This window comes from Tamandua tetradactyla, chromosome 2 (genome assembly GCF_023851605.1).
Source record: "Tamandua tetradactyla isolate mTamTet1 chromosome 2, mTamTet1.pri, whole genome shotgun sequence".
Taxonomy (NCBI): domain Eukaryota; kingdom Metazoa; phylum Chordata; class Mammalia; order Pilosa; family Myrmecophagidae; genus Tamandua; species Tamandua tetradactyla.
In genome coordinates this window covers 171,908,798-171,935,062 of record NC_135328.1, presented here as the reverse complement: position 1 = coordinate 171,935,062, position 26,265 = coordinate 171,908,798, and the positions used below count along the sequence as shown (strand labels likewise).

Below are 26,265 nucleotides of genomic sequence, written 5' to 3'. Positions count from 1 at the left end.
AAACGAATAAGCCCTTCAAGGAGATCAGAAATTTAGTGAGAGAGAAGACAGGGGAACATAATCATTACTGCTAGATTTGATGTCTCAGTTCATATTTGGAATATTTTAAGATTAATCTGCAAATTATTCTAACACATTTTATACAGATATGGACTGATCAATCTAAGTATTCAACTGAGAAGGAAAGTTGTCAGAATCATTTTAGAGGTAGGAAATCCAAATCATCAGCATCACAGGGATGGATAATTGTGACACTATGGAAATATTTCTTTTTCAATTCAATTCAATTCGTTAGAGAAATCAGGAAATTAACTTATACTAGCAAGTGACACTTGTATTCTCATAACTTCGCCCAAACACACACTTGGCTTAGCATCCTTCACTTGCCTTCTACTCACATGAGAGATGCACAGTAAACTGTGATTGGAGATCAGAGTATTCCTTAAACAAAAGTAAATTAGTTTGGCAAATCCATCCCCATCTTGGGCATCAATGTCCCCAGCTGTAACATCAGGAGATAGTTCCAGAAAACCCACTAAGGAAGCATACAGTCTAAACAGTTTACAGGCCCAGGATTCTCTAAATCACTATGAACAGTGTGAAATAGGATAGTCACATGAGACCAGACAAGCCACTTTGTTACATTTGTCATAAAACAAAACAAACAAACAAACAAAAAACACAGTTAAGAGGATATCCACAGCAACAATCTTATTTGTGATGTCTAGACATTTTTCTGTATTTCCACGTATTAATCTGGCCCATTTTAGCTCTCTGGTAATATGAAAATGATGGCACATATATATCCCACTGAATAATAAGTATTAGTATAGCACTATATAGATAGCAACTGAATTGAGAGTAAAAGTTTGAGGTTTTATTACTTGAAGTTAAAGCATCAATTGGATGATGCAATGAATTTTCATGACAAACACCTTTGAATAGATGTGGTCATAAAAATCCAAGGAAAATCTTAAAAGCAAGAAACTCAATCAGACTATTTTATTTATCATAGAGGTATCTATGATAGATGGGAAGAAAACTGCGGCTAAGCTAAACATTTTTGGGGGCAATAAATTAGGGTAATTAATAAATTCTCTTACATTTTAATATAGCAAAGGAAATCTACTTTTCACTCTTTCAGGAATATGCCATGCCATGCCAATGAAATTTCATCTTGTATTTGTAAAATCTGTATTTCCCCCTGGTTGCCTTAACAATAATGATGATGGAGTTGTACATGAAAAGCAGCTATGTAGTTCTATTTCAGTTACTTTACAGAGAGAAATGTAATATCTTATCGTAAAATAGTCTTTAATTGTTATATTGACAGAGATTCTGAATAAGGATGTCAAGTATCTTAAATTTCAGAAATTGCTCCATTCTTTTTCTCTGCATTGTCCTATTTTTGTTCCCATAAATGTTTATTAAATTAAAATCGCAGATGTCTCAATTTTCAGTTTTTAGTAGAAGTTCTTTTTATTTTCATAAAAATGAGACGCTACATTTAAATGTAATTCTTTTTATTTTCATAAAAATAAAAAGATGCAATTCTTTTTATTTTTATAAAAATGGGATGCTATATTTAAAAATATGTAAATTAAAATAATTCTATCAAACTTCATGGTTGGCCCCGAAATTCACTGAGAAAAAGTTCTAAAGCCTTAAGCTAAGGCTTTATTTGTGTTTAAAAAAGTGTCATAAGGAGTTAATAGGACACAGCTGTACTGGCTCTTTCTAATAAGCAGCTTCTGTCGCTTTGGTCACCACAGGTGTCTCTGTAACCTGCAAACTCTTATTACTAGTGTATCAAAGTTGTGCTACTTAACAGACTTCTTTAGTAAAACATAACAAAGCAATTACATGGCTGTTGATTGCCAGTCATAAAAAAACCCCTCAAACACTGTTTTTCAAAAGAAACTACACTGCAATTTTTTTGTCATTGTAAAATAAAAGGAACTAAGGAATTAAATGGAGGCTAGAACAAAATAACAGCAGGTAGCCAGCTGAACTTAGCCATTACAGATGGTTTAGAAATAGTGTTTCCTTCTCCATCAAGTTGTGGATAAAAAGAAAGGAGGAGATTCCTTACTGCCCGTGAATGGCAAAAGATTTAGCCAAGTCTCTCTAGTCCATGTATTTTGCCCCATGAAAGAGCTTCGATACTGCATTTTTATGTTTTTGACACTGATTTTCATTACCTTTAACTGAGTGTGAATAGTAACCTGATTTAATTTAAACAAATACAGGTGTTAAAGGTTCTTTAGTTGTGTAACAGCGAAAATTTCCAAGCCAGAACAAAGTTATCCTAGGAAATTTCCTAATCATTTGCTTAAAGAAATGAAGTATTAGATGTAAAGATTGCTTCAACACTTTTTTGCCTCACATTTTTAAGGGGAGAATCATCTTTCTTTTTGGATTCAGACTGCATAAAACAAAGCCTGAGGATGATCAAAAATTCAGTGAGCCATAAAAAAACTAAAACACAAATTTTATGATTTCTAATTGTTCTATAATCGCTTAAATTAGATAACCACAATAGGCTTGCCTTGAAATGAATTAATGTAATCTCCCTGCTCACAAGCCGGCAGTCTGCGATTATGATTGTGTTAACACACCCACAGTAGCATCACGGGATATTATGGCCACAGGTGTAATTAAACATGATGAAATATATTTCAGATGGGAAACTCAAATAGGCAAAAAAACAATTATTCATCACTTACAGATATTACCATTAACAAACTAAGTAAACTTACCCTCATGCAAAGGGAATTTTTTCCTTTTGAGAATATGGATGTATTGCTGGTTGTGTGCAAAAGAATGTGTGCAATAAAGCGATTACACCAATTAGCATATGCTAGAGTTAAGCTATTACCAATACCATTGGACTGGTGGAGAATGTACTGCCTTCTCCGGTAAAATTATTAAAATAAACAAATAAAAAATCTTGCCACTAGGATTATATGTTAGATTTGCCTTGTCTTTCCTGAACATTATTAAAAAATACAGATTTTCTCTAAATGTTCAACATATTAGAAAAGACCAGAGAAGTGTATTTTTGCTTTTGTTTGGGGATGATTCTTGAATTTAAGAGGGGTCTTTTATAATTTAAGGAATGTTTTTACAATTTTAAATAGCTGCATGTGCTACCTACAGCAAATAGCTTTTATAAAATGAAATGCAATGGCAGAGTATTTAATGATGAAGATGAGAAGTGATTATGATGATAAGAAACCAAACACAATGATGACTTTTTTTTTAAATAGAAGACCAACTTTAAGATTGTAAACGGCAGTTTTACCTTGCTCTATTGGCGTCCTTTGTCAGATCCCAAGCCCAGGTTATAAAATTTTGACTCAGATAGGAGACAATGGATTCAGCACAAAGCATTTGTGAGCAAAACACGTTGGTTAATACACTTTCATCATGGTGGAGGTAGATAGCAAGAAGCTTTCTCTGAAAAGAGGAGAAAAGACTGATCAATTAATATATTCACTAACATAAGATCTCTTGAATTTTGTAAAGGCACAGGCAATATGAATGGCAGAGGCAAAAATGAAAATGCAATTCCCTGAAACAGTATCTTCCATTCGGAGTTCCTAAAAGCATCTACTAACAGGAAATAATTTTGCTTCCTTACACAGAAGGCTAGGATGATTATATTCCCTGTTTAACAAACTGCTGCTACAAATTTCTGTTAACATGTGCAAGACTCTTTCAGGCAGAAATTGCAATAAAATTGCTTTTTCCTTAAATAAAATGGATTTGTCATTCTTCATATTTAATACACACTTCATAAATAAAGAGAAGTAATTCTGAACTAATAAACTATGCAGAGGAAAAATACTGATTAATATTGGATGGCAAAATCCCTTTTACATATTTATTTTCTTTCATTCTGAACACTAAATTGTTTCTTCTACTTGGAAGGAAAAGGTCTGATGTGAAGTTTTGTTTTAGTTTCATAGGTAATTTCAAAGTCCTTAATGTACAGTATTTATTTACAAGCATTGTAACATCAAATTGACATTTGGAAAAAAACGACAGAAAAATGTCCAGCTCACACTAATTCTTTTTAGTTTGTATCTCAGACAACGTCCAAAGTGGTTTCTCATATAGAAAATTATTCTCTTCATTTGCCATGACAAAACCTGGCTTCAAGAATTGACAGTTGCTTTCTAAAAGTGTCCTCTGTCATAACTGGATATCCAATAAAAGTTAACTGAAACTAAAACCAAACTGAACAACATAATTTGTAACATATCAGCTTCAATAACAAGAGTCTAAATTGTTATTGACTAAACTGCTTGGTGCTATTTTGTAAAAGAGCTAAATTTAAGAATAATTATAGTTAAATAGGAATTAGAATGATAACATTTTATGGTAAAGACAACATACAAAACAGTCTGCAAATTCTGACAAAGGAAAATTTCAAGGAAGTTTAGGGTATTTCCCTTCATATAAATAAGCAAATGATGACAGTCAATAAAGGAAAAGTTGCTATGTAGGAATCTAAACAAAAGAAGGACATTTATAAAAAATATATAAGGCTCATGCTGATGAAAGGCTAAAGTTGATGCTTGGAATTATCCTGACAAAGAATCCAAACAACAACAACAATAATAATAAAGTAATCATGAAAACACTTTCTTCAAAGATAAACTTGTACTAGGTGAGGGAAGCCAGAAGTAGATAGGTAGATTAAGATTCCGAAAGCATTCACTGAGCATCTAGTATGAGTAAGAGGTCTGTTACATTCATACTACATTATCTACTTTAATCATAGGTATTCTTAACCTTATGAATATATGAGGAAACTGAAACTTAGAAAAGCTGATCGTCCCAAGTGCACAGCTAGTTCATAAGTAGCACAGCTGGGATTGGAACCAGATTATATGACTTCAACTCTAGTATTCTTTTGCTGATTCTACAGTGGTAAAAATCAATAACCCGTAGTCCCCATTGCCAAAGCACTCATATGATATGAATATGCTGGACTGGTGATTTTATCAGAGCTTCCAGGGGCCTCAGAGATAGCATGTAATGGGAATAAGGACAGAACACCTAGCATAAGTAGTTCAATTGACCCCACTCTGCTTCTATGTGTTAATTCATTTATTCATTCCTTCAGCAAGTATTTGTTGAAATACCCTTTGTATCAGGCCCAGCAGGAGGCACTGGTGATAAAACAGTGAAAAAGACTTAATGTTTCTTCATCTATGCTGATGTCTGCAGATAACAGCTGGCTTCTAGGAAGTCTGTAATCAAATACATTGCTGAAGAAATACTTATGTGGCAAATTTCTACTCATCCTTTAAGGCTCAAAGCAAATGCCTCTTAGAAGCCTTCTCTGACTCCCTCAGGCAGTTAAGAGTTTCCTCTGCTGGTCTTCTTCCACTTTCTATTAATAATTGTTTACCAGTTTCTCCTTTAGATTAAGTTTCTCAAGGGTGATGATTGGGTCTCTCTGTTTTCTTTGCATCGCTAAGCTCGCATAGGTCCCAGCGTGTTTGATGAAAGAAACTTGAATGCTGCTACCTACTCTAGTACCTTGACCCAAAGACACCAAATGGCAGTGGCAATGCCAAATCTGTTGCAGTAAATGAATAAAAAATCTTTCTCTTTAGAGAAAGGAAAGTGAACCTAACGACACTAACAAATCCAGAACTCTTCTCAGGAGCTCTCTAGCTGAACAGAGGGATGTCAACCTCTAATTGTGCTTGAACGTTTCTCAGCAACTATATTTAATGAGACACTGGAATGAGAGAGCTGCCCACTTTTAAATCAGCATTTTCTAGCCAAACAATGGCAATGGCTAAATCTTTAAAATGCTATTTCTTTCAAGAACACTGCAATGGAACATTAGACTTTGGGAAAGAGATTAGCGATTTACATTGCTATCTTACTGATTTAATTTAAATGGTTTGGAAGAGTCCAAACCAAACACACATGTGCTGAAGAAGCTACTAAGAAACCCAACATGCAGAGTTCTCCATAAGTGCAGCTAACAGTGTTGACTGAAACTAAACTTGGAAATCCAGGGCACTAATGCACAATATCAAGCAATAAAACAGCATCTCTTTGGCAATATTTAATTTTAAAAAGAAGAAAGAGGCAGGCAAAGATCAGGCACTGTCTGTTTTGGAGGATCAACCATTCTGCATTTCAAAGCATTGGTCCCTGCAATATCCAGGTTACTGTGCTAGAATCTCGACTATTATATCGCAGTTGTGAGAGGGAGGGCAAAGATGTGTTTACTCAGTGATTAGGCCTTTAGAATAAGCCTCTAGCTCCTAGAGAGACAGCTCACCACTTATTCATTTGGGCCAATTCACAAAGCCTAGGAAGATTAAACATCCATGCTGAGAAGACAAGCGAATGCAGACGGAGAAAAAGAAATAAAAATTCTTTAAAAACTCTGAGATGACTTCATTATTTTTTCCACAAGGAAACTTTAGGAAAGTGTTTAGTTAGAGAAAAACCCACATTGACCTCTCTCTAAACCCTTAATCTTTCCTTTGTGGTGGCAATGCTTTGTGGTAAGTGACTAGCTTGCCTCGCCCCTCTTTTCACTGAAAGCTGAGAGAAAAAAGGCTCTGGAGAAACAGTTTTCGTTCCAGGGACACAAACCCCTGACACTGTTAAACACGAGATGCCAGGAAAACACACTCAAAAAAAAAAAAAATTCCCACTTTAAGCTCTAAACTGGGGAGATGATAAACAATATCAGAAAATGATCTTCAGGTTGGAGGTATGTCATAATAGCTTTCAAAATGGAAACTGAAGAATCAGAAAATAATCTTTTCTCTGACATGGTTAGCTTTCAACACATTAAACATTTTCTTCTGTTTTTATGACGCAAATAAGCTAAATATAAATAATTTTAACAACATGCAAATGCTATTAAATTCGGGCTACATATCTCTGATTAAATTGCAGGCACAGATAAATGTACTCCAGACTCAGATTTCTGATTATCTTATTGAGCGCATTAGGTATGGGCCAAGACAGTGAAAACTGGGTTCAGCATATCAACCAATTTGGGATAGAAAATGGCAAAATGACTAGAAATTGTTCTTGTGAATAAAAAAGCATCTAATACATGATAAAAGCATAAGAGCGAGAATGTCTATGTGTTCGACACTGAGAATATAAAAATGAATAAAACAAAGTTTCCTTGCTCTCAAAGAGTTGAGGGGAATATGGGGAAGCAAACATTTAATTTCAGTACCATATGAGAAGTTCTAAGATTGTGTCATTAAAAAGAATGTTTTATTTGTCCTTTCTAATTTAGCAGAGAGGGTCTAAGGATAGTAAATGACAAAGGCAAGCAATCAGTTACACTTTCCTCAGACTCCTTTTGTGATCTAGGTTTTGGTAACATGGTATAAAAGAAGGTCCCCAAGATTTATAGAAACAGAAAGCCTGCTCCAAACCCAGTTCTGCCAGTTAATAGCTGCGTAATCATAGTGCAAAATGGGCTGGTGTTAAGGATTGTGGATAAAGTAGGTCCAGTACCTTTTTATAATGCCTGGCCCACAGTGGCTGCTGAATGAAAGTTAGGATGAAGATTTCTCAACTATTAATGCAAAATAAAGAGCTTTGAAAGCAAATTCAACAGAAATGATAGCCATGAAAACATGTTAAAGATTAAATAGCTCTTTATTTTTACTACTGACAATAGCCTTAGGGTGCTTATCACGTCTCTGCCTTCAGGGCCTAACTAATCCTCATATTCAAATCTAGGAGCTAAGGTACTAAGTCTATGCTTAGGAAATGCCAAGCTGACAGCTACTGTGACTTGGACTTGAGCTACAGTAGCTCTTGAATTTATACACTAGCATCCCAGGATCACAGAATATAAGAGTTGGAAGAAATAAGTTGGCTATGTCTCAAAATATTTTTTGAGCAGACACTTAGAAAAATATTTACTGAATCATCTAAAGTGTTCTACTTTCTTACTGAGTACCAGAATATTCATAATCTGTATGTTCAATTATTTTAAAGTTGGTATGACAAATAATTTCTAAAAATGGTATTTCATAGTTTTTTTCTTAAGTATAATAATTAAAATATATAAAGAAAAAATAATAAACAAACAAATTAAAGTATAAAATAACTTTTTTTCTGTAAATTAGTTCCTGCCTTTATTTTTCCCCTTCCCATTTCTTTTCACCTTTTTTATCATCATCACAATGATCAGTCAACATTACTTTCATTCACTGAGGGCTATGTGCCAAGTACTGTGCTAAGAGTTTCAGAGTATTATCAATAAGATAGGAAGTTGACAAAGTTGGGCTGATTTTGCACAGAAGCACATAGTTTGGCATAGTCTTCCATTATTTTTTTCTTGCTTACGTCAAAGTACAGGGATCTATAATCAAAGATTACATTTAATATTATCATCAGCATGTTTTATGGAAACATTTTTTCCATAAATTCATGCCATAAAAAATGAAACAAAATAAGATCACTGCTTTTGAGTAGATTACACACTCATCAAATATCTATGAATGTCTTTTATGAGATAATTGTGCTAGACATCAGGGATTCCAAATAGGTCAAGATAGCTTCCTCAAGGAGCTTATGATCTAGTAGGTGTAGAGAAGTGGGGTAGCAAATCAGTGCATGAGTACTATAACAGAGTTGTTACTAGATTTCTGGCCATTAACATCAGACTATCAGCTTCTTTATGAAAGTAATATTTGAGCTGAATTTTAAAAGTAGAATATAGTAGCTGATTTCGCTGCGACTTGAACTGTATTTTAAATTTAGTTTATGATGAGGAAAAGAAGAGTGATAAAGAGCAACTGTACAAGTTCGTTATTTTTAAAGAGTGAAGAACCAGAGTGCAAGTTGAACTGTGGGAAGAATCACACATGGCATGTCGCCTTGTTCAGTTCACAAAGCATACAGTGATTTCAGAGACCAAAAGGCAGCAACCAAACTGGAGAGGTTCGAAAAAGAAATAACCAGCCACTAAAGATGAGATGTCATGATGGTGTCTTTTCCCTCTTGCCTCCTGAAGCAAATGTTGAAATAGAATTCTGAAATCTTCAGACGTCTTTGGATCTCAGTAGGTAGATCTCTCAATGGAAGTCACCGGTATTAAAAAAAAAAAGCCTAAATTAAAATCAAACTCTTTTGTGATGATGAATGCACAGTTATGTGATGATACTGTGAACCCACTGACTGTACACTTTGAATGATTATACGGTACGTGAATACATAATATAGCTCAATAAAATTGCATAAAAAATTAAACTCTCTTCACAAAAATATGCTGGCAAATGTTCATTTGAGACTAGGAGCTTTATAACTTTTTATTGCTTAGGCTGTACTATTCAGACCATAAATATCTTTGAGGAAGGCAAAAGTTTTTATGCATTAGCAAATTAGGAGCTTTTCTCAAATGAATGGTTATTTCACAAAGTGTAAAGAGGCAGGCATGCTCTTTGGGGAGGCTAGCAGAGAGTGTGAAGGTAAGTATGTAGTTTCAGGACAAACAAAGATCTCATATCATTGGTGTCCAGTCAAAGTACCACTCATTAAACTGAAGGCAGAATTTTTCTGAGCCTCTATTAATCTCTTCTGAGAGGGATAATACCACTCTCAGTCAACAAGAGGCCTATTACACAGACAGAACATGAGTGGGAATGTGAGGCATACAACTTGAAAGGCAGTGGTAAAGAAACATTCCCTTCAATAATTTTAGGTTACTGAGGAAGAGGAAAACTTTGTATAGCCTACCTATCTCATCTGTTTCCATATTCCAGGGGGAAGAAGAACACAGCTATAAAGAACTGAAGATAAATTAATAATGTGGCATTAAGAATGCACTGATAATTGGTGAACGATGGTGTATACTTATGAATGAATGTTGTGCTGCTACAAAAAAGGAACCAAGTTGTGAGGCAAGAAGCAATGTGAATGAATGTGTGGGACATTTGGTGAGGCAAAATAAGCCAGAAACAAAAGAACAACAATGGTATGGTCTCCTTTAGAATATGCTTACAGGAAAACAGGGGCCTAGATTATAAGCTTTTATAGCAGACACATTTAGTTTGGAGTGGTAATTATTATTTCTGGATCTTGAGAGGCTATTTTATATATAAACATATAAAACTAGAAGGCATAAATATTTTTTTTTATCACCACAGTCAACTTTTTTTTTCCTTTTTGTGAGAAATAACATATATACAAAAAAAGCAATACATTTCAAAGCGCAGCACCACAATTAGTTGTAGAACAAATTTCAGAGTTTGACATGGGTTACAATTTCACAATTTTAGCTTTTTACTTCTAGCTGCTCTAAGATATTGGAGACTAAAAGAGATATTGATTTAATGATTCAGCAATCATATTCATTTGTTAAATCCTATCTTCTCTGTATAACTCCACCACCACCTTTGATCTTTCTATCTCTCTCTTTAGGGGTGTTTGGGCTATGGCCATTTTAACTTTTTCACGTTGGAAGGGTCTGTCACTAATATGGCGTAGGGAGATGGAACTATCTGATGATCTGGAGAGGCTGGGCCCTTTAGGTTTCAGGACTTATCTGCACCAGGGACCCATGTGGAGGTTGTAGGTTACACTAGGGCCTGCAACCCTTGTGGAATCTTACATATTGCCGTAGGTGCTCTTTAGGATTGGCTGGAATGGTCCTGATGGTTGCTCAGATGTGGCTTCAGTGTCAGTTTTTGTTTATCTGGGAATCATTAAGCTCTCCCTCATTTATGAATGACAGTCTCATTGGATATAAAATTCTTGGTTAACAACTATTTTCTTACAGTAATTTAAATATTTCATCACCCAGCCTTCTTGCCTCATTTATTAATGATATAGGCATTAATATTATTGGACCTCTGTTATTCCCAATATGTTGCTTTTCTCTTGCAGCTTTCACACGTCCTTTGCATTCAACAGTTTGACCATAATGTGTCTGGGATTGGATCTCTTTGAGTTTATTCTGTTTGGGGTTCTTTGGGTCTCTTATATGTATGTATTCATACATGTGTTTTGTTAAATTTGGGAAGTTTTTGGCTATCATTATATTCCTTCTGCTCCTGTTTCTTCTTCTTTTCCTTCTGGGATTCCCATAATGCATACTGTGTCTCACAGGTCTCTTAGGTTCCCTACATTTTTGTTTCATTCTTCTTTCTTTACTTCACTTGTCCTCTCTAAAAGTTTACTGGCTCTTTTTCTGCCAGCTCTAATCTGCTGTTGAAAGCCTCTAGGGAATTTTTTATTTCAATTATTATGGTCTTCCACTCTGGTATTTTTCTTTGATTCATTTTTAAAATTTCTATCACTATATTCTCACCTTGCTCATTCTGGGTTTTTCTGATCTCCTTCAGTTCTTTCTCCATTTTTCTTTATCTCTTTCAGCACACTGAAGGTCACTTTTTTTTGCCTTTGGTATGCCCAAAGTCCAGTCTTCTTGGATGATTTCCAAAGCTTAATCGTATTTCTTTGTAGGGGTCATCATTTTCTGTTCCTTTGTTTATCTTGTAATCTTTTGTTGTACATCGTACATTTTAAGTTGTTAACTCTGGGATTTAGTCCATGAGCTGTCTGTTCCTTAAGTCTGTCTCCAGCTAGTGAAATTAAAGACATTTCCTTTTGTGCCAGGTGCTCACAAAAACAAGCCAATGCAAAGAACAATTTTCATAGTCTTTGCAAATTGGCTCCATTTTGGCTGCTGCTCTCTTTCAGAGTTTAGCCCCCTATCAAGATGATCAGCCCAAGAAGAAAGTGTCAGAGCCTCTGTATTTTCTGACCCTTCAACCTGTCCTGGGCTTGTGTTAATGGCCTTTGAAATTTCCCCATTTATAGGAATCTGAATGCCCTCCCTACTTCCTATGAAATAGACTCATCAACCCCTACTCCCTGTATTCTACTGTATGTATTAAAGCAGGCTAGCCTCTGTCCTAGGAAGCTACAATTGTTTCTTACACTGTTTAGCTGTCAGCAAGCTGCTTCTGCCTGCAGGACAAGTTCTGAGAGGGTAAGCCAGTGACCTAGTTAGCTTCTTTAGGCCACCACCAGATAGACAGGCATCCAGAGTATGCACACAGGGGTTACTCTGTCTTCAGATCAGGGCCAAGGACTGATGGTAGAAGTGCAGATCAGCTCCACACCACTTTGGGGGTGAGAGTGGGCAAGCAGTATGGGAGGGCCAGCAAGGCTATATAAGCTTTAACTGGCCTCAAGTTCTGTTTTCTTGATTCAACTCTTGCTCAGTTACTGCTACCCTTTAACTCTTTCCAGAGTTTTGAGGAAGATGACTATGTCAGTTTTCACTAGTTGTTCAATGATTTTGTGGGGGAATGGAATGCTGGAACTTGTTACACCACTATCTTGTTGGACTGGAAGTCCATTCAGTAGCTTTTGAATACAGTCAAATATTGTCTGGCAGAAAGACTTCAAGGTGGAATACTATAAATTAGAAAAACAAACTTAAGCTGAGTATAAGCATATAGAACTGCAGTAACTCTTTTTTTTTAACATGGGCAGGCACCAGGAAATGAACCTGGGTCTCCGGCACAGCTGGTGACAACTCTGCCTGCTGAGCCACCGTGGCCCACCCACTGCAGTAACTCTTAATCACCCATTTAATAGGACTGGCAGAGGCAGTTATAGATCCTAAATGTTCATTTTCCCATTTCTTTCTTAGTGAGAGAATCTTTTGTTTTTTAAGGTTGGATTAATGGCTAACTAGACTAAGGACAACATTTTCTCAGCCTCTCTTTCAGTAACAGTATGGCTATGCAACTAAATTCTGGTCATTGCAAGCAGAAATGCTAGCACATATTCTCAATCATGACAAAACCAGAACTGTATCATCTAGTGGAGGAACACGATAGAAGGAAAATGAGTCTTTGACCCTGTGATGTATCACACCAGCCCTGGACCACCTCTGGACTTCTTGAAGGAAAGAGAGAATTAACTTTTACTTTGTTTAAGTTATTAATTTTAATTTTTCTGTTACAAAACACCAAACCTATAAGAAAATCGATGCCTAGATTGTAAGCTTTTATAGCAGTCACATTTAACACAGAGCTGTTAATGATATTTCTAGATTTTGAGATGCTGTGCTATATATGTATAACCTGTTATCTCCCTGGAACTCCGGTTACCTGTGTGACACCTAAGACTCAGAAGTGGAGTTCTACAGCTCTGGAAGTCAGCATTGCTACTTTACCTACTGTATGAGACCAAAGGAAGAGGTTCCTTTTGTTCAAAACCTAAATTTCTGTAGCACACTGTTGTAGTTTGCTAGCTGCTGGAATGCAATATACCAGAAACAGAATGGCTTTTAAAAAGGAGAATGTAATAGGTTGCTAGTTTACAGTTCTAAGGCTGCGAAAATGTTCCAATTAAAACAGGTCTATAGAAATGTCCATTCTAAGGCATGAAGCTCCCCAGGAGGCTTTTTCCTTCTTCATCTCCAAAGGTTGCTGGCTCATGGACTCTCTGCTTCGTGGTGCTGCAGCATTCTCTGCTCTCTCCAAATCTCTTTCATTTTCCAAAATGTTTCCTCTTTTATAGTACTCCAGAAACTTATCAAGATCCACCCAAATGGGTGGAGACATGTCATCACCTAATCCAGTTTAACAACCACTCTTGATTAAATCACATCTCCAGGGAGACGATCTGATTACAGTTTCAAACATACAATATTGAATAGGGATTATTCTGCCTTTATGAAATGGGATTTCAATTAAAACATGGTTTTTCTAGGGGACATACATCCTTTCAAACCAGCACATTCCACCCTCTGGACCCTAAAAAAGACATTTTTCCCCATATACAAAATACATTAATTCTATAACAATATCAGAGAACCTTAAACCATTTCAGTAACATTACAAATCCAATATAAGGTTAAAACCAGTACAAAATCTCAAAGTTAATTAGAAGCATGGTCTGTCCTAAGGCAAAATTCTCCTCTGTCTCTGTACCTCTGAAAACTCATAACAAGTTATTTGCTGCCAACATACAAAGGAGGAACAGTCATGGGATACATATATGCATTTCCATAAGGAGGAAAAAACCAGGGGTCACTGGACCCATACAGTTTTGAAAACCTGCAGGGTAAAGACCATCAGATTTCAAAGTCTGAGAGTCATTTATCTTTGGGGCTTCTGAAAGCAGCAGTCCCACCCTTTCCAAGGGCCTATGCAGAGGACTGCCTCTCTCCAAACGCAACCTTGGGGGACATTGGGGAGACCACCTTTTATCTTGGTTCCACCCTCTCCAAGCATTGGGGCTGCACCTGGGTTTCTGCCATCTCCAGGGCACACACTCAACCCCTCCATGTGGTGGCAGCCAGGCTCTCCCCAAACCCCAAGGAATGTGCTTCACCCTCTCTAAGGCCTGAGGCGGCATGACTCTTCCACTGCAACAAGGTGGAAGGCCCATCCTCTGCCTTTTGGGCAAACTCACCCTCTCTACAGGCTTGGGTAGGTCTGCTCTCCTGGCCCGAGGCTTCTTGACTTCAGACCTCAGCCTCCATGGTTTTGCCTCTGAAGTTATTTTTCCTTCAATGTGTCCCTTCTCTGAATCCCCCAGTCCAGACTGTCAGTAGCTCTGTTTATAAAAGTCCCAAAGCACTCTCGTTGGCTTTCCTTGCAGTAGCCTTGGACATGCCCATCAGAAACATGATACAGAGTTTCCACAAATCCTTCCTGGATAACTCCATGTTTAATCCTGGCTTTCTCTGAAATGGCTGACTGGTTTTACATTTGGCCAAATCCTCACATGGGGCACCATTCTTTGGGGTCTCTCCTCCTGGAAGCCCAGAATTTCCCATAACATCAATTTCTGCTTTCTTAGTACCCAAGAGTTCAGTTCTCAGTTTCTCTCTCTCCTGTCACATTTCACTATAAGCTTTGAGGAGAAACCAGGCTGCACTTTCCACATTTAATTTGGAGATCTCTTCTGTTAAATATCCAAGTTCATGGCTTTTAAAATTTGCCTTCCAGACAAAGCCACTAGTCTACTTTGCCAGATTATCTGCCACTTTGAAACACGGCTCATTTTCCTTCCAGTCTGTAATAACACACGCCTCATTTCTGTCTAAGCCTTTATCAGAAGTATCTTTAGAGTCCACATTTCTACCAACAGTCTCTTCAAAGCATTCTAGGCCTTCTCTATCAGGCTTCTCACAAGTCTTTCAGAATTTTTCCCTTATCCATTTAAAAAGCTGTTCCAACATGTTTGGTATTTACAAACTGCAGCAGTACCCCACTCTCTGGTACCAAAATCTGTTCTAGTTTGCTAGCTGCCAGAATGCAATATACCAGAAACAGAATAGCTTTTAAAAAGGGAAATGTAATAAGTTGCTAGTTTACAGTTCTAAGGCTGAGAAAATGTTCCAATTAAAACAAGTTTATAGAAATGTCCACTCTAAGATACCCAGGGAAAGATACCTTGGTTCAAAAAGGCTGATGATGAAGTTCAGGGTTTCTTTCTCAGCTGAGAACACACATGGAGAACACAGTCAGGGCTTCTCTCTCAGCTGGAAGGGCACATGGTGAAGACGGCGTCATCTGCTAACTTTCTCTCCTGGTTTCCTGTTTCATGAAGATCCACGGGAGGCTTTTTCCTTCTTCATTTCCAAAGGTTGCTGGCTCGTGGACTCTCTGCCTCATGGTGCTGCAGCATTCTCTGCTCTCTCCAAATCTCTTTCATTCTCCAAAATATTTCCCTTTTATAGTACTCCAGAAACTTATCAAGATTCACCCAAATGGGTGGAGACATGTCATCACCTAATCCAGCTTAACAACCACTCTTGATTAAATCACATCTCCAGGGAGATGATCTGATTACAGTTTCAAACATACAGTATTGGATAGGGATTATTCTGCCTTTATGAAATGGGATTTAGATTAAAACATGGCTTTTTAGGGGACATACATCCTTTCAAACCAGCACACACAAAATATAAATTAACCTGTCTAGATAGCTCATTTAAACAACCCAAACACATATTGCCTAGAATAGGAATGAGGGCTTGTAATTCTGTATAGTTTAAGATAACACCTGGATACATCCCAGAGTATGTTGGGCAGTTAATTAAAAAGTATTGACAAAGTCCCTTGAGGGATGGGAGTAAAAAATATGCAACTATTAAGTTTTAACATCGGGAAAATCCCTGATCCTGTCTCAAACATTAGGGACTCCCAAATCAATAGGCCAAGCCCTTGATCTTGAGGCTTGCTTTTGTGAAGCTTATTTCTTAAGTGGAGAACCTAAGCCTATGTATAGTTGTTATGCCTAAGAGTTACTTTCAGAGAACATCTTTTGTTGCTGAGATGTGTCCTCTCTCTCTCTAAGCCCAATTCTGCAAGTAAAATCATTACCCTCCCCCCTATGTGGAATATGACATCCAGGGGTGAAAGTATGGCCCTGGTACCATGGGATCAACAATGCTTTCCTGATCAAAATGGGGACAAGAAATGTAACAAAATAATGTATCAGTGGCTAAGAGAGTTCAAATAGAGGCGAGAGGCTATTCTGAAGGCTATTCTTAGGCTGGCTTTAGCTAGATATTGCAAATTACCATGGTTTGCCAAACCCCAATCAAAATCATTCTTTTAATCCTAAAGAAAACCTTGGGCTCTATATGAGATTCTACAAAAGTTTCACATACTAAGATTACTTTCCAGAAATCTACAACCTATAGATGGGTTGCTAGGCCAGATAAGTCCTGAAACAGAGGGGTCAGCCTCTCCAAGAACAACAACTAGTCCCATCCTCCTATTTCACATTATTGGCACCCCTGTCCAATATGAAAAAAAGTCAAAAAGGGAAGAGGCCAAATATCCTTAAAGATTGGGGGAAGGACCAAAGGAGAAGGAGGGGTTATAACAGAGAAGATAGGATTTAACAAATCAGTATGACTGCTGAATCATCATATTGATGTTTCTTTTAGCCTCCAGTGTCTTGGAGCCAGCTAGAAGGAAAAACTTAAAATTGTGGAACAGTAACCCACATCAAGCTCTGAAATCTGTTTTGTAAGTACTTGTTACAACATACTTTGAAATGTATTGCTCCATCTTGGGTAGCTCATTAGAGAGAAGAGAGGAGAAGACCTTATTGTTGGAAGGCCAAGTAGAAACCAGGATTGGATAAAGGAAAGACATACATATTGCTGCTTGGTGTGCATTTAGTTTTGGCAAAGGGGCAGGGAGAGCCTTCACTGAGAACCTGTGATCCATCCCAATAAACCCAGAGAGAACAGCAGACTAAGATTTGCTATAGTGAAGTGTGCATCTACCTGAAATGCTATCTGTGCCATATTACATATATTAAATATATCTGAGACCCAATAGGGTGTTGAAGTCACAATAAACGGCTGGTCTAGGTATTTTTAATATATGTGCTGCCAAAGTGAGCACTACGTATTTTTAAATGATCTATCTATCTACATATATAATTTTTAAACTTGTTAATATATAGGAAACATCATTTCAAGTCAACATCTATAAAGCAGAATCATTCTTTATAATGTTGCATACTATGCCACTATGATTTGGTATGAATGTATCATTATTCATTTAATGAGTCCTTTATCGATGGACATTTAAGAGTTCTAGTGTTTTTCTATTATAAACCACGTTGTCAAAAATATCCTTGACCTTATTTCTCATATGCATAAGTATATTAAAATTTCTATTATGATAGGTGAAAATGACATATTAGTGTAGTTTTAATCTATGTTTCTTCTATTATGAGATAAATGAGGCATCTTTTTATATTTTATGAGTCATTTGTATTTCTTGCCCAGACTAGGCTGTTGTCTTTTCTTATTGATTTTTGGAGTTCTTAAGAAGTGTATATATGTTAGGGAAATTAGCACTTTGTCTTCATTATGAGTTTCATATATCTTTAATAAAGACATGTACTATTTAACATTAGAAACACTTTGCTTTTCTTACTATAGTTATTTATAAAAGCCTGTAAATGGTAAGGCTACTTTAAAATTCAATATTCTATTGAAATGCTACACAGAGGAAAGAAGTGCTAGAACACATCAGTGTGGGTTTACGTTAAAAGCAGTATCATTCTCTTCTATTTTGTTAGGCATTCCAAGTATGATGGGGGAGAAAACAGGACACATGATATATGTGTATAAAAAGGAACAAAGGTGGCACATTAGGCTGTGAAATTCAGAGTAAAAATGTTTGTAATCTACATTGTGATATTACTGTACTGTGGTTTTCTTATTTAATTGACTAATACCCCATAGTTACACATATACAAATATACAGTTATTCACTGCCACCAATTTCTCCTTTCCACCCCTTCCTGCAGGCTGCTACCATATTATTTATTCCTTTAGCACAGCTTTGACAATGTCACCCCCCTTTCCAAAGCTTTCAATAGCTAACCTTGGTCTAACAACAAAAGAAGGTGTTTTCAGGGATTTGCATTATGTGACCCCGTTCTACTTCTCTATTCTAATCTATCTCCTACTGCTATCATACAGGTACCCTATATTCTGTAACATGTGATCTGAATAACTTGGCTACTATCAAAGTAAAGATTCAATATTCCAAGGTGCGTTAATTGTCAAGATATTTTTTACCCCCACTTCAGAGACAATAAAATGGAAGCTTATATAGCTAGTCAGTATCAGGGCCTAATTTCAAATCGAAATATGTCTGATTTATTTGATGTTCATGTACTATAAGTAAACAATCTCAAAAATGTTTTAGATACATTTGAAGGATTTTTTTTTTTTTTACACATGTTCTCTGTTAAACTACTATGTGTGGGGGTGCAATATAATTCAAATTTTTAAAAGCATTCAAATGTAGGAAATGATGTTCAGAGAGGTTGAATAATTTGGTTAATGGCACACAGCTAGTAAATGGGGAGCTAGAATTCAAATCTGAGAATTCTGATTAATATTCTTTCTACCTTATCTCTTGTTTCCAGGAGAAAACATTTAAGATTAGATATGGAACAGATTCCTTAAACTTAATGTGAAATACTTACACATCCAATTTAGCTTTTTCTCCTAAGAATACAAATACTTTCTAGGACCAGGAAAGGCCCTTTGGGAGAACTGATACAAACATGGATAAAGTACATGAATGGAAATAAAGCCTTATTTTTAATATATATTGCTTGTGACACTTTAATAAATTTTACTGATATTTCGTTTTTCAAGTATGGTTAATGGTTCTAAAAAAGATGGTGACTAGGACTAAACTGGGAAGAAAATTTTACACAGCAGGCTTATCTTGAAGCTACTTTTAATATGGACACTACACAGATCTCTAAGTTGGAGACTCAAAGGCAAATTTAAAATATGGTGTTAGCAATATACTCTAGGAGAAACATTTAATTACAGAATAGTGTATTTCGTTTGGTTGCACGTATGCAAAATAAATCAGCTTTTCCACTGATACACGTTTGTAGTTAAAAATTACATTTAAAAAGTAAAAAATCTAATAGTTTTTCTTTTTAGGGTGAAATTATGTGGTAATTTTCATTTTCTACTTTATATGCATCTGAATTGTTTTAATTTAATTTCTGCAACAAACATTTGTATAATAAAACCATATTCTTCTAAAAACAATTACATTAGCATCATAGTTTTTACCTCACGCATATGCAGGATGCTATCTAAGTGTCATACAAAATTACTCTAAAAGACATGGTTCTGACTTTAAGGAATTCAAATTGATAAGACATTATAGACAAGATGAATGTATTGGGCATATTTTCTAAAGCACAAAGAAATTTGTTTGCCTGGTTTTCTGGATAATAGGGTATTAGAAAGTCACCAATGACATCTGTGGCTTCAGATTTGTATAGAACTTTTTTTTTAACTGTTTATCAATGATGGCATTTACATTTGTTTCAACGTAAGGAAATGGGGCAGTACTTTAAAATGAGATGATTTTTAAAAATACATATAAGAGACCCTGAAAACCTAACAAGCACTGTTAAAGTATCATATTCATTTTAGTGGTAAACTAATGCTCATCAGGGGTCTCAAAATTCCTTTCTGGAACTGTTCTTAAAGTCAGTTTACAAAATGGCATTAGAAACTGAGTTTTATTATTTTGCAAACTTTTCTCCAACTTGTCCAAAACTGCTTAACAGTACTTTATATCTTAGCCACCATTCTTTATGTATAGCATCCTATTTAATCCTCAAAACAACCATGTAAATATACATTATCATCATCTCTTTTTTTTCAGATCAGAAATAGGTTCATTATTTGTTTGGGTCCACAGAGCTATTAAGTGGAAAATCAGGAATTGAGTCCTGGTTTCCTTAATTTAAATGTAATATTTGAAAAGAATACTGGGCTGAAGTCTAGAATGAGGGAAGTATAATAAGATTATTGATATAAAGTCCAGTCCCCCAAGGGGATGCTTGCTTCACACAGGAGATAAGTCCTGGCTTTATGATATTATTGCTGTTGATTTTTAGTTACCACAAATGTCTAATTATTATCCAGAGTAATTTTTGTTGTACAGAAGAGAATTCAAGGGCAGCAGGAACGAGAGGAGGGAGAGTTACAAAAAAACAAAGAACTTTTTTTAGGAAGCAAAGATGAGAGTTAGCTGATGCCCAGGGAATTATGGTGTTGCCAATGGTAACTTCTGCATGCATTGGGCTCTCACTTACCTAAAGATAAGCTTGATTTAACAAATATCTTTTAAATGCCAGCTAATGCCAGGGAATCACAATCCCCTCGATGCCTTGGGCCAGCTGATTTTCTGAGCCTCATGCCTTGTGATGCAAATCCCTGTGCTGCATTTTGCCCTAGTAACACCAAACTGGTTATAATTCTCTTGTTTTTTCTTCCAATACCTTTGCTTTTGATATTCCCTCTGTTTAGAATTCCATGATTTGTCTAAATATTCCTTATCTTTTTCTGGGGGGTGCACGGTCTGGGAACTGACCCAGGTTTCCAGCATGGAAGGTGAGCATTCTACCACTGAACCACCCGTGCACCCTAAATATTTCTCATCTTTTAAGATTCAGGTCAGAAGTACCGCCTCAAAAATCTTCCCCCTGAATTTCTATGGAAGATGAGGTACTTCTCCTCTTTGATTCTACAGTGTATTATAATGATTTGTTTATGTTATCTTGTCTTCTCCACTAGACTGTGAGCTTCTCAAAGGCAAGAAACCTCTATATCTCAAATTCTTAGTATAGATGTGATAAATATTTATGGCCCTCAGTTGAATAAGCATCCTTAATAGTTAGAGGCAAAGGAGGAAGTCATAAAACTGATTGGCACATTGTCAAAACATTGTTGCAATAAACTTAAAAGAAACACAAAAACTTATAATACTTCTTTACTTAAGCTGGAACACACAATATAAAGCTCTGTTTTGGACAGTCTTGTGAATTCTTCAAGAAAAAGGCAGAAAGAACTATGAGCACTTTCATCACCAAGTGCTCTCAAATTAAATCAGTTTGAAGCAGTTTTCATTAAGATGGATTGAATGTGGCATCGTGAGAAACACTTTATCAATGTAGTGTTTTACTTAGTGATTAGCTATATACCAGTTGATGAAGATCCCCAAATCCTTTGTAATCCCACCACTCCAATAAACACTTAATGAGTATATAAGTTCAAAAAGCCTAGCAGGGAAAAAAAAAAAAAAGCCTAGCAGAGGATTTAAACCTTCAATCTTGTTTTTATTTATTCTTGGAACTCAATTTCTCACTTCAAGTGAAGAATGCTGGTGCTTGAGGCTCATCTGTTGCCCTGGAAAAATTAACGTGCCTCCCACAGTCTAAATTAAACATGTGATATTTAAGATGAAAGAAATTCAGTAAAAATGTAAAAATGCCACAGTAGCAGTCACACTTGCCTTAAAATGTTTGATCAACAGTTTTCTTAAAAACGTTTCAGTCAAAAATTTTCTTAAAAAATTTGGTTTTAACAAATCTGAAAAGGAGAGATGAACCCTGCAGTTAGCATTGAAAACTGAAGCATGTTGGCATAGTGTAAATTATACTTACCTATATTAGAAAACTTGAGCTCTATTTGGCCTCTACTACCTACTATTGATGTGTCTTTGGGCAAGTCAGGTAGCTTTCCTGAGCCTTACCTTCCTCATCTATAAAATGGGAATATGTATATTGTATATCTATCTCACTGGTTTGTTGTGGGATTCAAATGAAACATGTATAGAAAAATGTTTTATAAACCACAGAGCACCATATAAGTTCGAAATATCAGTACTATTTCTATACTTACAAGGAACTTTTTAGGTAAAAGGTGATATATATACTCTGGTCAATGACCACAATAAAATGTGCTTGCTTAGATTTACTTTTGAATAATTTATCCATCATGGAGATTAAATTTTAATATATGTCTTTTAAATTTAGAGTAATGTAATAAACTCTGCATAAACATTTGATCTTTAACTTGGAAAGAGAAATGACGAAAGAAAAAAGGCCCTGGACAAGAAAAAGATAAAGACATTTTAGGAGTCCAGAAGGTAGTAGATTTTAGCATGAATCTCACATGAAATAAAAAATTTAATTATATGATCCGATGTTTTTCATGTTTAAACACCTAGAAACTAATCAAAAGCCAAAATCAATTGCACTGTTTCATTAGAAATATCCCATTGTTAATAAGCAATCCCCTTTGGGGATTAACAGCCTGAATAAATTCAAATGCTAACTTATTGTATAAACACTTAGTAAAAGTTCTTTTGTTTGTTATATACTGTATATTTGAGTACAAGTTTAGTCATTGAGAGCTTTAATGAAGTCTACATAGTATATCTTATGGTATCTTTTGAAATGAGATTTAAAAAATATTTATGTCTATTTCAAGAACTATAGTTGGAAGTTTCAAGAGGCTCTGACATTTTATGCTTACTTCAACTGATTAGCTTCAATCTTGTTTGCTGGATACCAGAGACAGATATATCCCAAATACTTCTTATCAAGGAATGATGTGCAAAATAGATGACTTAAAGGTTATATTAAGATACCTTTTCAAACATATTTTAAACATATTTATATCTAATAATAATAAGAGATTTAAAAAGTATAATAATATGACCAGTTCTTGTAATCATTAAAATATTGTTATAATAAAATTTTCGGCATTACTTACAAAGAAAGCATTCTTGGAAAAAATGTTTAACATGAATTTAACATAGCTTTAACCTAATATCCATTTTTTAGGAAATACAGGGATAGAGGAACAAGTTAAATAATATCACAGAGAAACAATCAGACAAATTTAGAATTTGGAACAATCTATAAGTCATCTGGCTTGATTTCTTCAAAAGGCAAATGTGATGAAACAAAAAAGGGGGAAGTGACTGTGCTAGTTTAAAGGAGATTTAAGAAATCTAACAATGCAACATATTCATGATCCTTGAGTAGATCATAGCTTCAAAAAACCAGCTAAAAAGACATTCTGGGGATGATTGGAAAAGTTTTAATATGCACTGTGTATTAAATTATATTAAATAAAATTAACAATAATTGCCTAATTAAATAATATTAGGCAATTATCGTTAATTTTGTTAGACATAATAATGGTATTGTGTGATTGTGATTATGATCATTATTTCTGGAAGATGAATGATGTTTATAATTTACTTTGAAATGGTTTAACATAAAATAATATATATATACAGGATATCCAAAAAGTTTCTATGCAGTTTAACCTTTAATAGGTTTCAAAAGTTTAACAGAGTTTTTAAAAAAATCAATTGAAACATTATTTTCATTTTTTAAATATTTAAGTTTTTATGAATTTTGGAATAATAAATTTCACTTAAATTTTTCATTACAATGTTTGCCATTTTCAGAGATTAATCCAAAAAGGTAACATAAAAACTTATTCATCAAAATCACAAATCCAAATAAGTACTGAAATATAAATAATTACATTTTGAACAGTGTTTTTTTTTTTTTATAAGTTTGTAACACTTATACTTCTAAAAGTATTAAAGCTCAAAACTCCATTAAAACTTTTGGGATGCCCTGTATACAAAAGAAGCAAGTATGCCTAGGGTCAACAATTATTGAATAAAAAAAAAATAAGGGATATAGGTATTCATTGTATCATTCATTGCACTTTTTAATTTTGTGAATAATTTTATAATAAAGTTAAAATATAAAATAATATATAATTGAAGAAACAATCATATATTAGAAGGTAAAAGTTGTAATAAGAAAATAACTCAATTTTAAAGTACATATACATATATATTAAATATACATACTCATCTAAGCAGATGATAGAAAAATAGTCCTTTAAAAACAATCATTTTATATGGGTAAAAAAATACATAAAACAACCTTTAAAGTCAATGACACCATTATTCTTAGGTAAAGAACAGCTTATGCTTCTTAATCTACTTTATTAAACCATCAAAGATAGCTCTAAGTCTCATTACTAATTATTCAATTTTTAAAATCTGTTTTAAAGTGAATTTTCCTTTAGATCAGAGTTCAACATAAACCAGAAATAAGAAATCCCAGAATCTCAAAATTGCTTGCCTTTTGTAATTCCAATTACTTTCCTCTATAATCTGTTATCCACTATTCCTTTAAACCCTTCCTCTTTACTTTCATTCATTAAACAAATATTCAATACCTATAATGTATAGGTACTTACAGTATACCTTCTCTGCCAAAAAGTGTCTATTTATCTATCAATCAATCTATCTTGTACATGTACATTATTATAAATTCTGAATTTGTGTGATTATTTCCTTTTGATATTATTTAACTTGTTCCTGTATTTACTAAAAATGGATATTATATCTAAAACCTTGTTAGACTCAGGTTAAATCTCTATATATAAAATTTTAAAATATTGTGTTAATTAGAACATGAGCAGAGTGTATCACTGGAAGGCATCACCTACTAAAGGAGAAGGTGGGCCAGTGTGAGAGAAATGGAAGAGTCAAGAAAGGTTAAGTCTTAGAGGAAGAGCAGGAGGTAAAGAGCAAGATAAAAGGCATTTCTCATAGCTAGGACAGCATGAAAAAAGAGTAAGATTATGGAGAACTACAAATGGTACAGTATTACTGGATAAGGTAAAAGGAAAGGGATGGAAAGGGCTAAAGCTGTGCAGATAGACAGAAGCCAGATTACTGAGGTCGTTACTACCATGTCAACATGGAATTACAGTGACTGAATAGTTTTCTGGCTCAAAAAATACTTTCTGAATTCTTTTTAAAAATTTAATCTACTTGATTTCAAGATCAAAAAGCCCATTTTTACATTTAAGGAAGACTCCCTTTGTTGCCAAAAGTGACTTTTGGGAAAAATCTTTTGCGGTTGTCAGATATATACTGTTAGGTGCAATAATCATCTTGGGAGAACACTAAAGGACAGATTTCTAGCAAGAATCTATCAAACATCTAACTGAAAATAATACAAACATGTAGCCTGGTCCCTTCTAAGCACATTGACCTTTCTTCTTCCCACCCTGCTGGGAAAACAACAACAACAAAACATGTTTCAGAGTCTGATGAGACCTTCTGCAAGAGCCAGAAGTACCATCATACTACTGCCCCTCTGAAATGGGTACCTCCATAATGACTAGCTTGATAGATAAACCAGAAAAAGAAGAAAACAAAACTTTAATCTGAACACACACACACAGCCACATGCACACATGCACTTACAGCACTGAGCATTGCTTGAAGCTCGGTGGCAAACCTTTAGATTGTACATTTTTTTTTCAAAAAAACATTTTTATTGACAAATCTTCACACACACATACATTCCATACAGGGTGTACAATTGGTGGCTCACAATGTCATCACATACTTGTGTATTCATCACTATGATAATTTTTTAGAACATTTGCATCACTCCAGAAAAATAAAGAGGAAAAAGAAAAGCCTCATACATCCCATACCCCTTACCCCTCCCTCTCACTGACTACTAGTATTTTCATCTACCCAATTTATTTTATTACTTATCCCCTGTGCCAGTTTGAACCTGTTGTGTACATCAGAAAAGCTATGTCCTTTGATGATCATTCAATGGAGATATGACCCACCCAATTCTGCGTGGTAACTTTTTTCTTTTTTATTAATTTTAAAATTTTTTAAAAAAACATACACCAAACAAATGCAAACATTCTTAAATTTTGATCATTCCGTTCTACATATATAATCAGTAATTCACAATATCATCACATAGTTGCATATTCATCATCATGATCATTTCTTAGAACATCTGCATCAATTCAGAAAAAGAAATCAAAAGATGGCAGAAAAAAATTCA

General features: G+C 35.0%; 1 protein-coding gene across 7 annotated transcripts in view; it reads right to left on the bottom strand.

The window, feature by feature from the left end:
• The window catches only part of FAF1 (Fas associated factor 1), a 667,255-nt gene that overhangs the window by 161,416 nt on the left and 479,574 nt on the right, over positions 1-26,265 (bottom strand). For all 7 annotated transcript variants that reach the window (XM_077149703.1, XM_077149710.1, XM_077149708.1 and 4 more), the window contains one exon: positions 3,305-3,459. In XM_077149703.1, the coding sequence (XP_077005818.1) occupies positions 3,305-3,459 (155 nt within the window). The remainder of the gene's footprint in view (positions 1-3,304; positions 3,460-26,265) is intronic.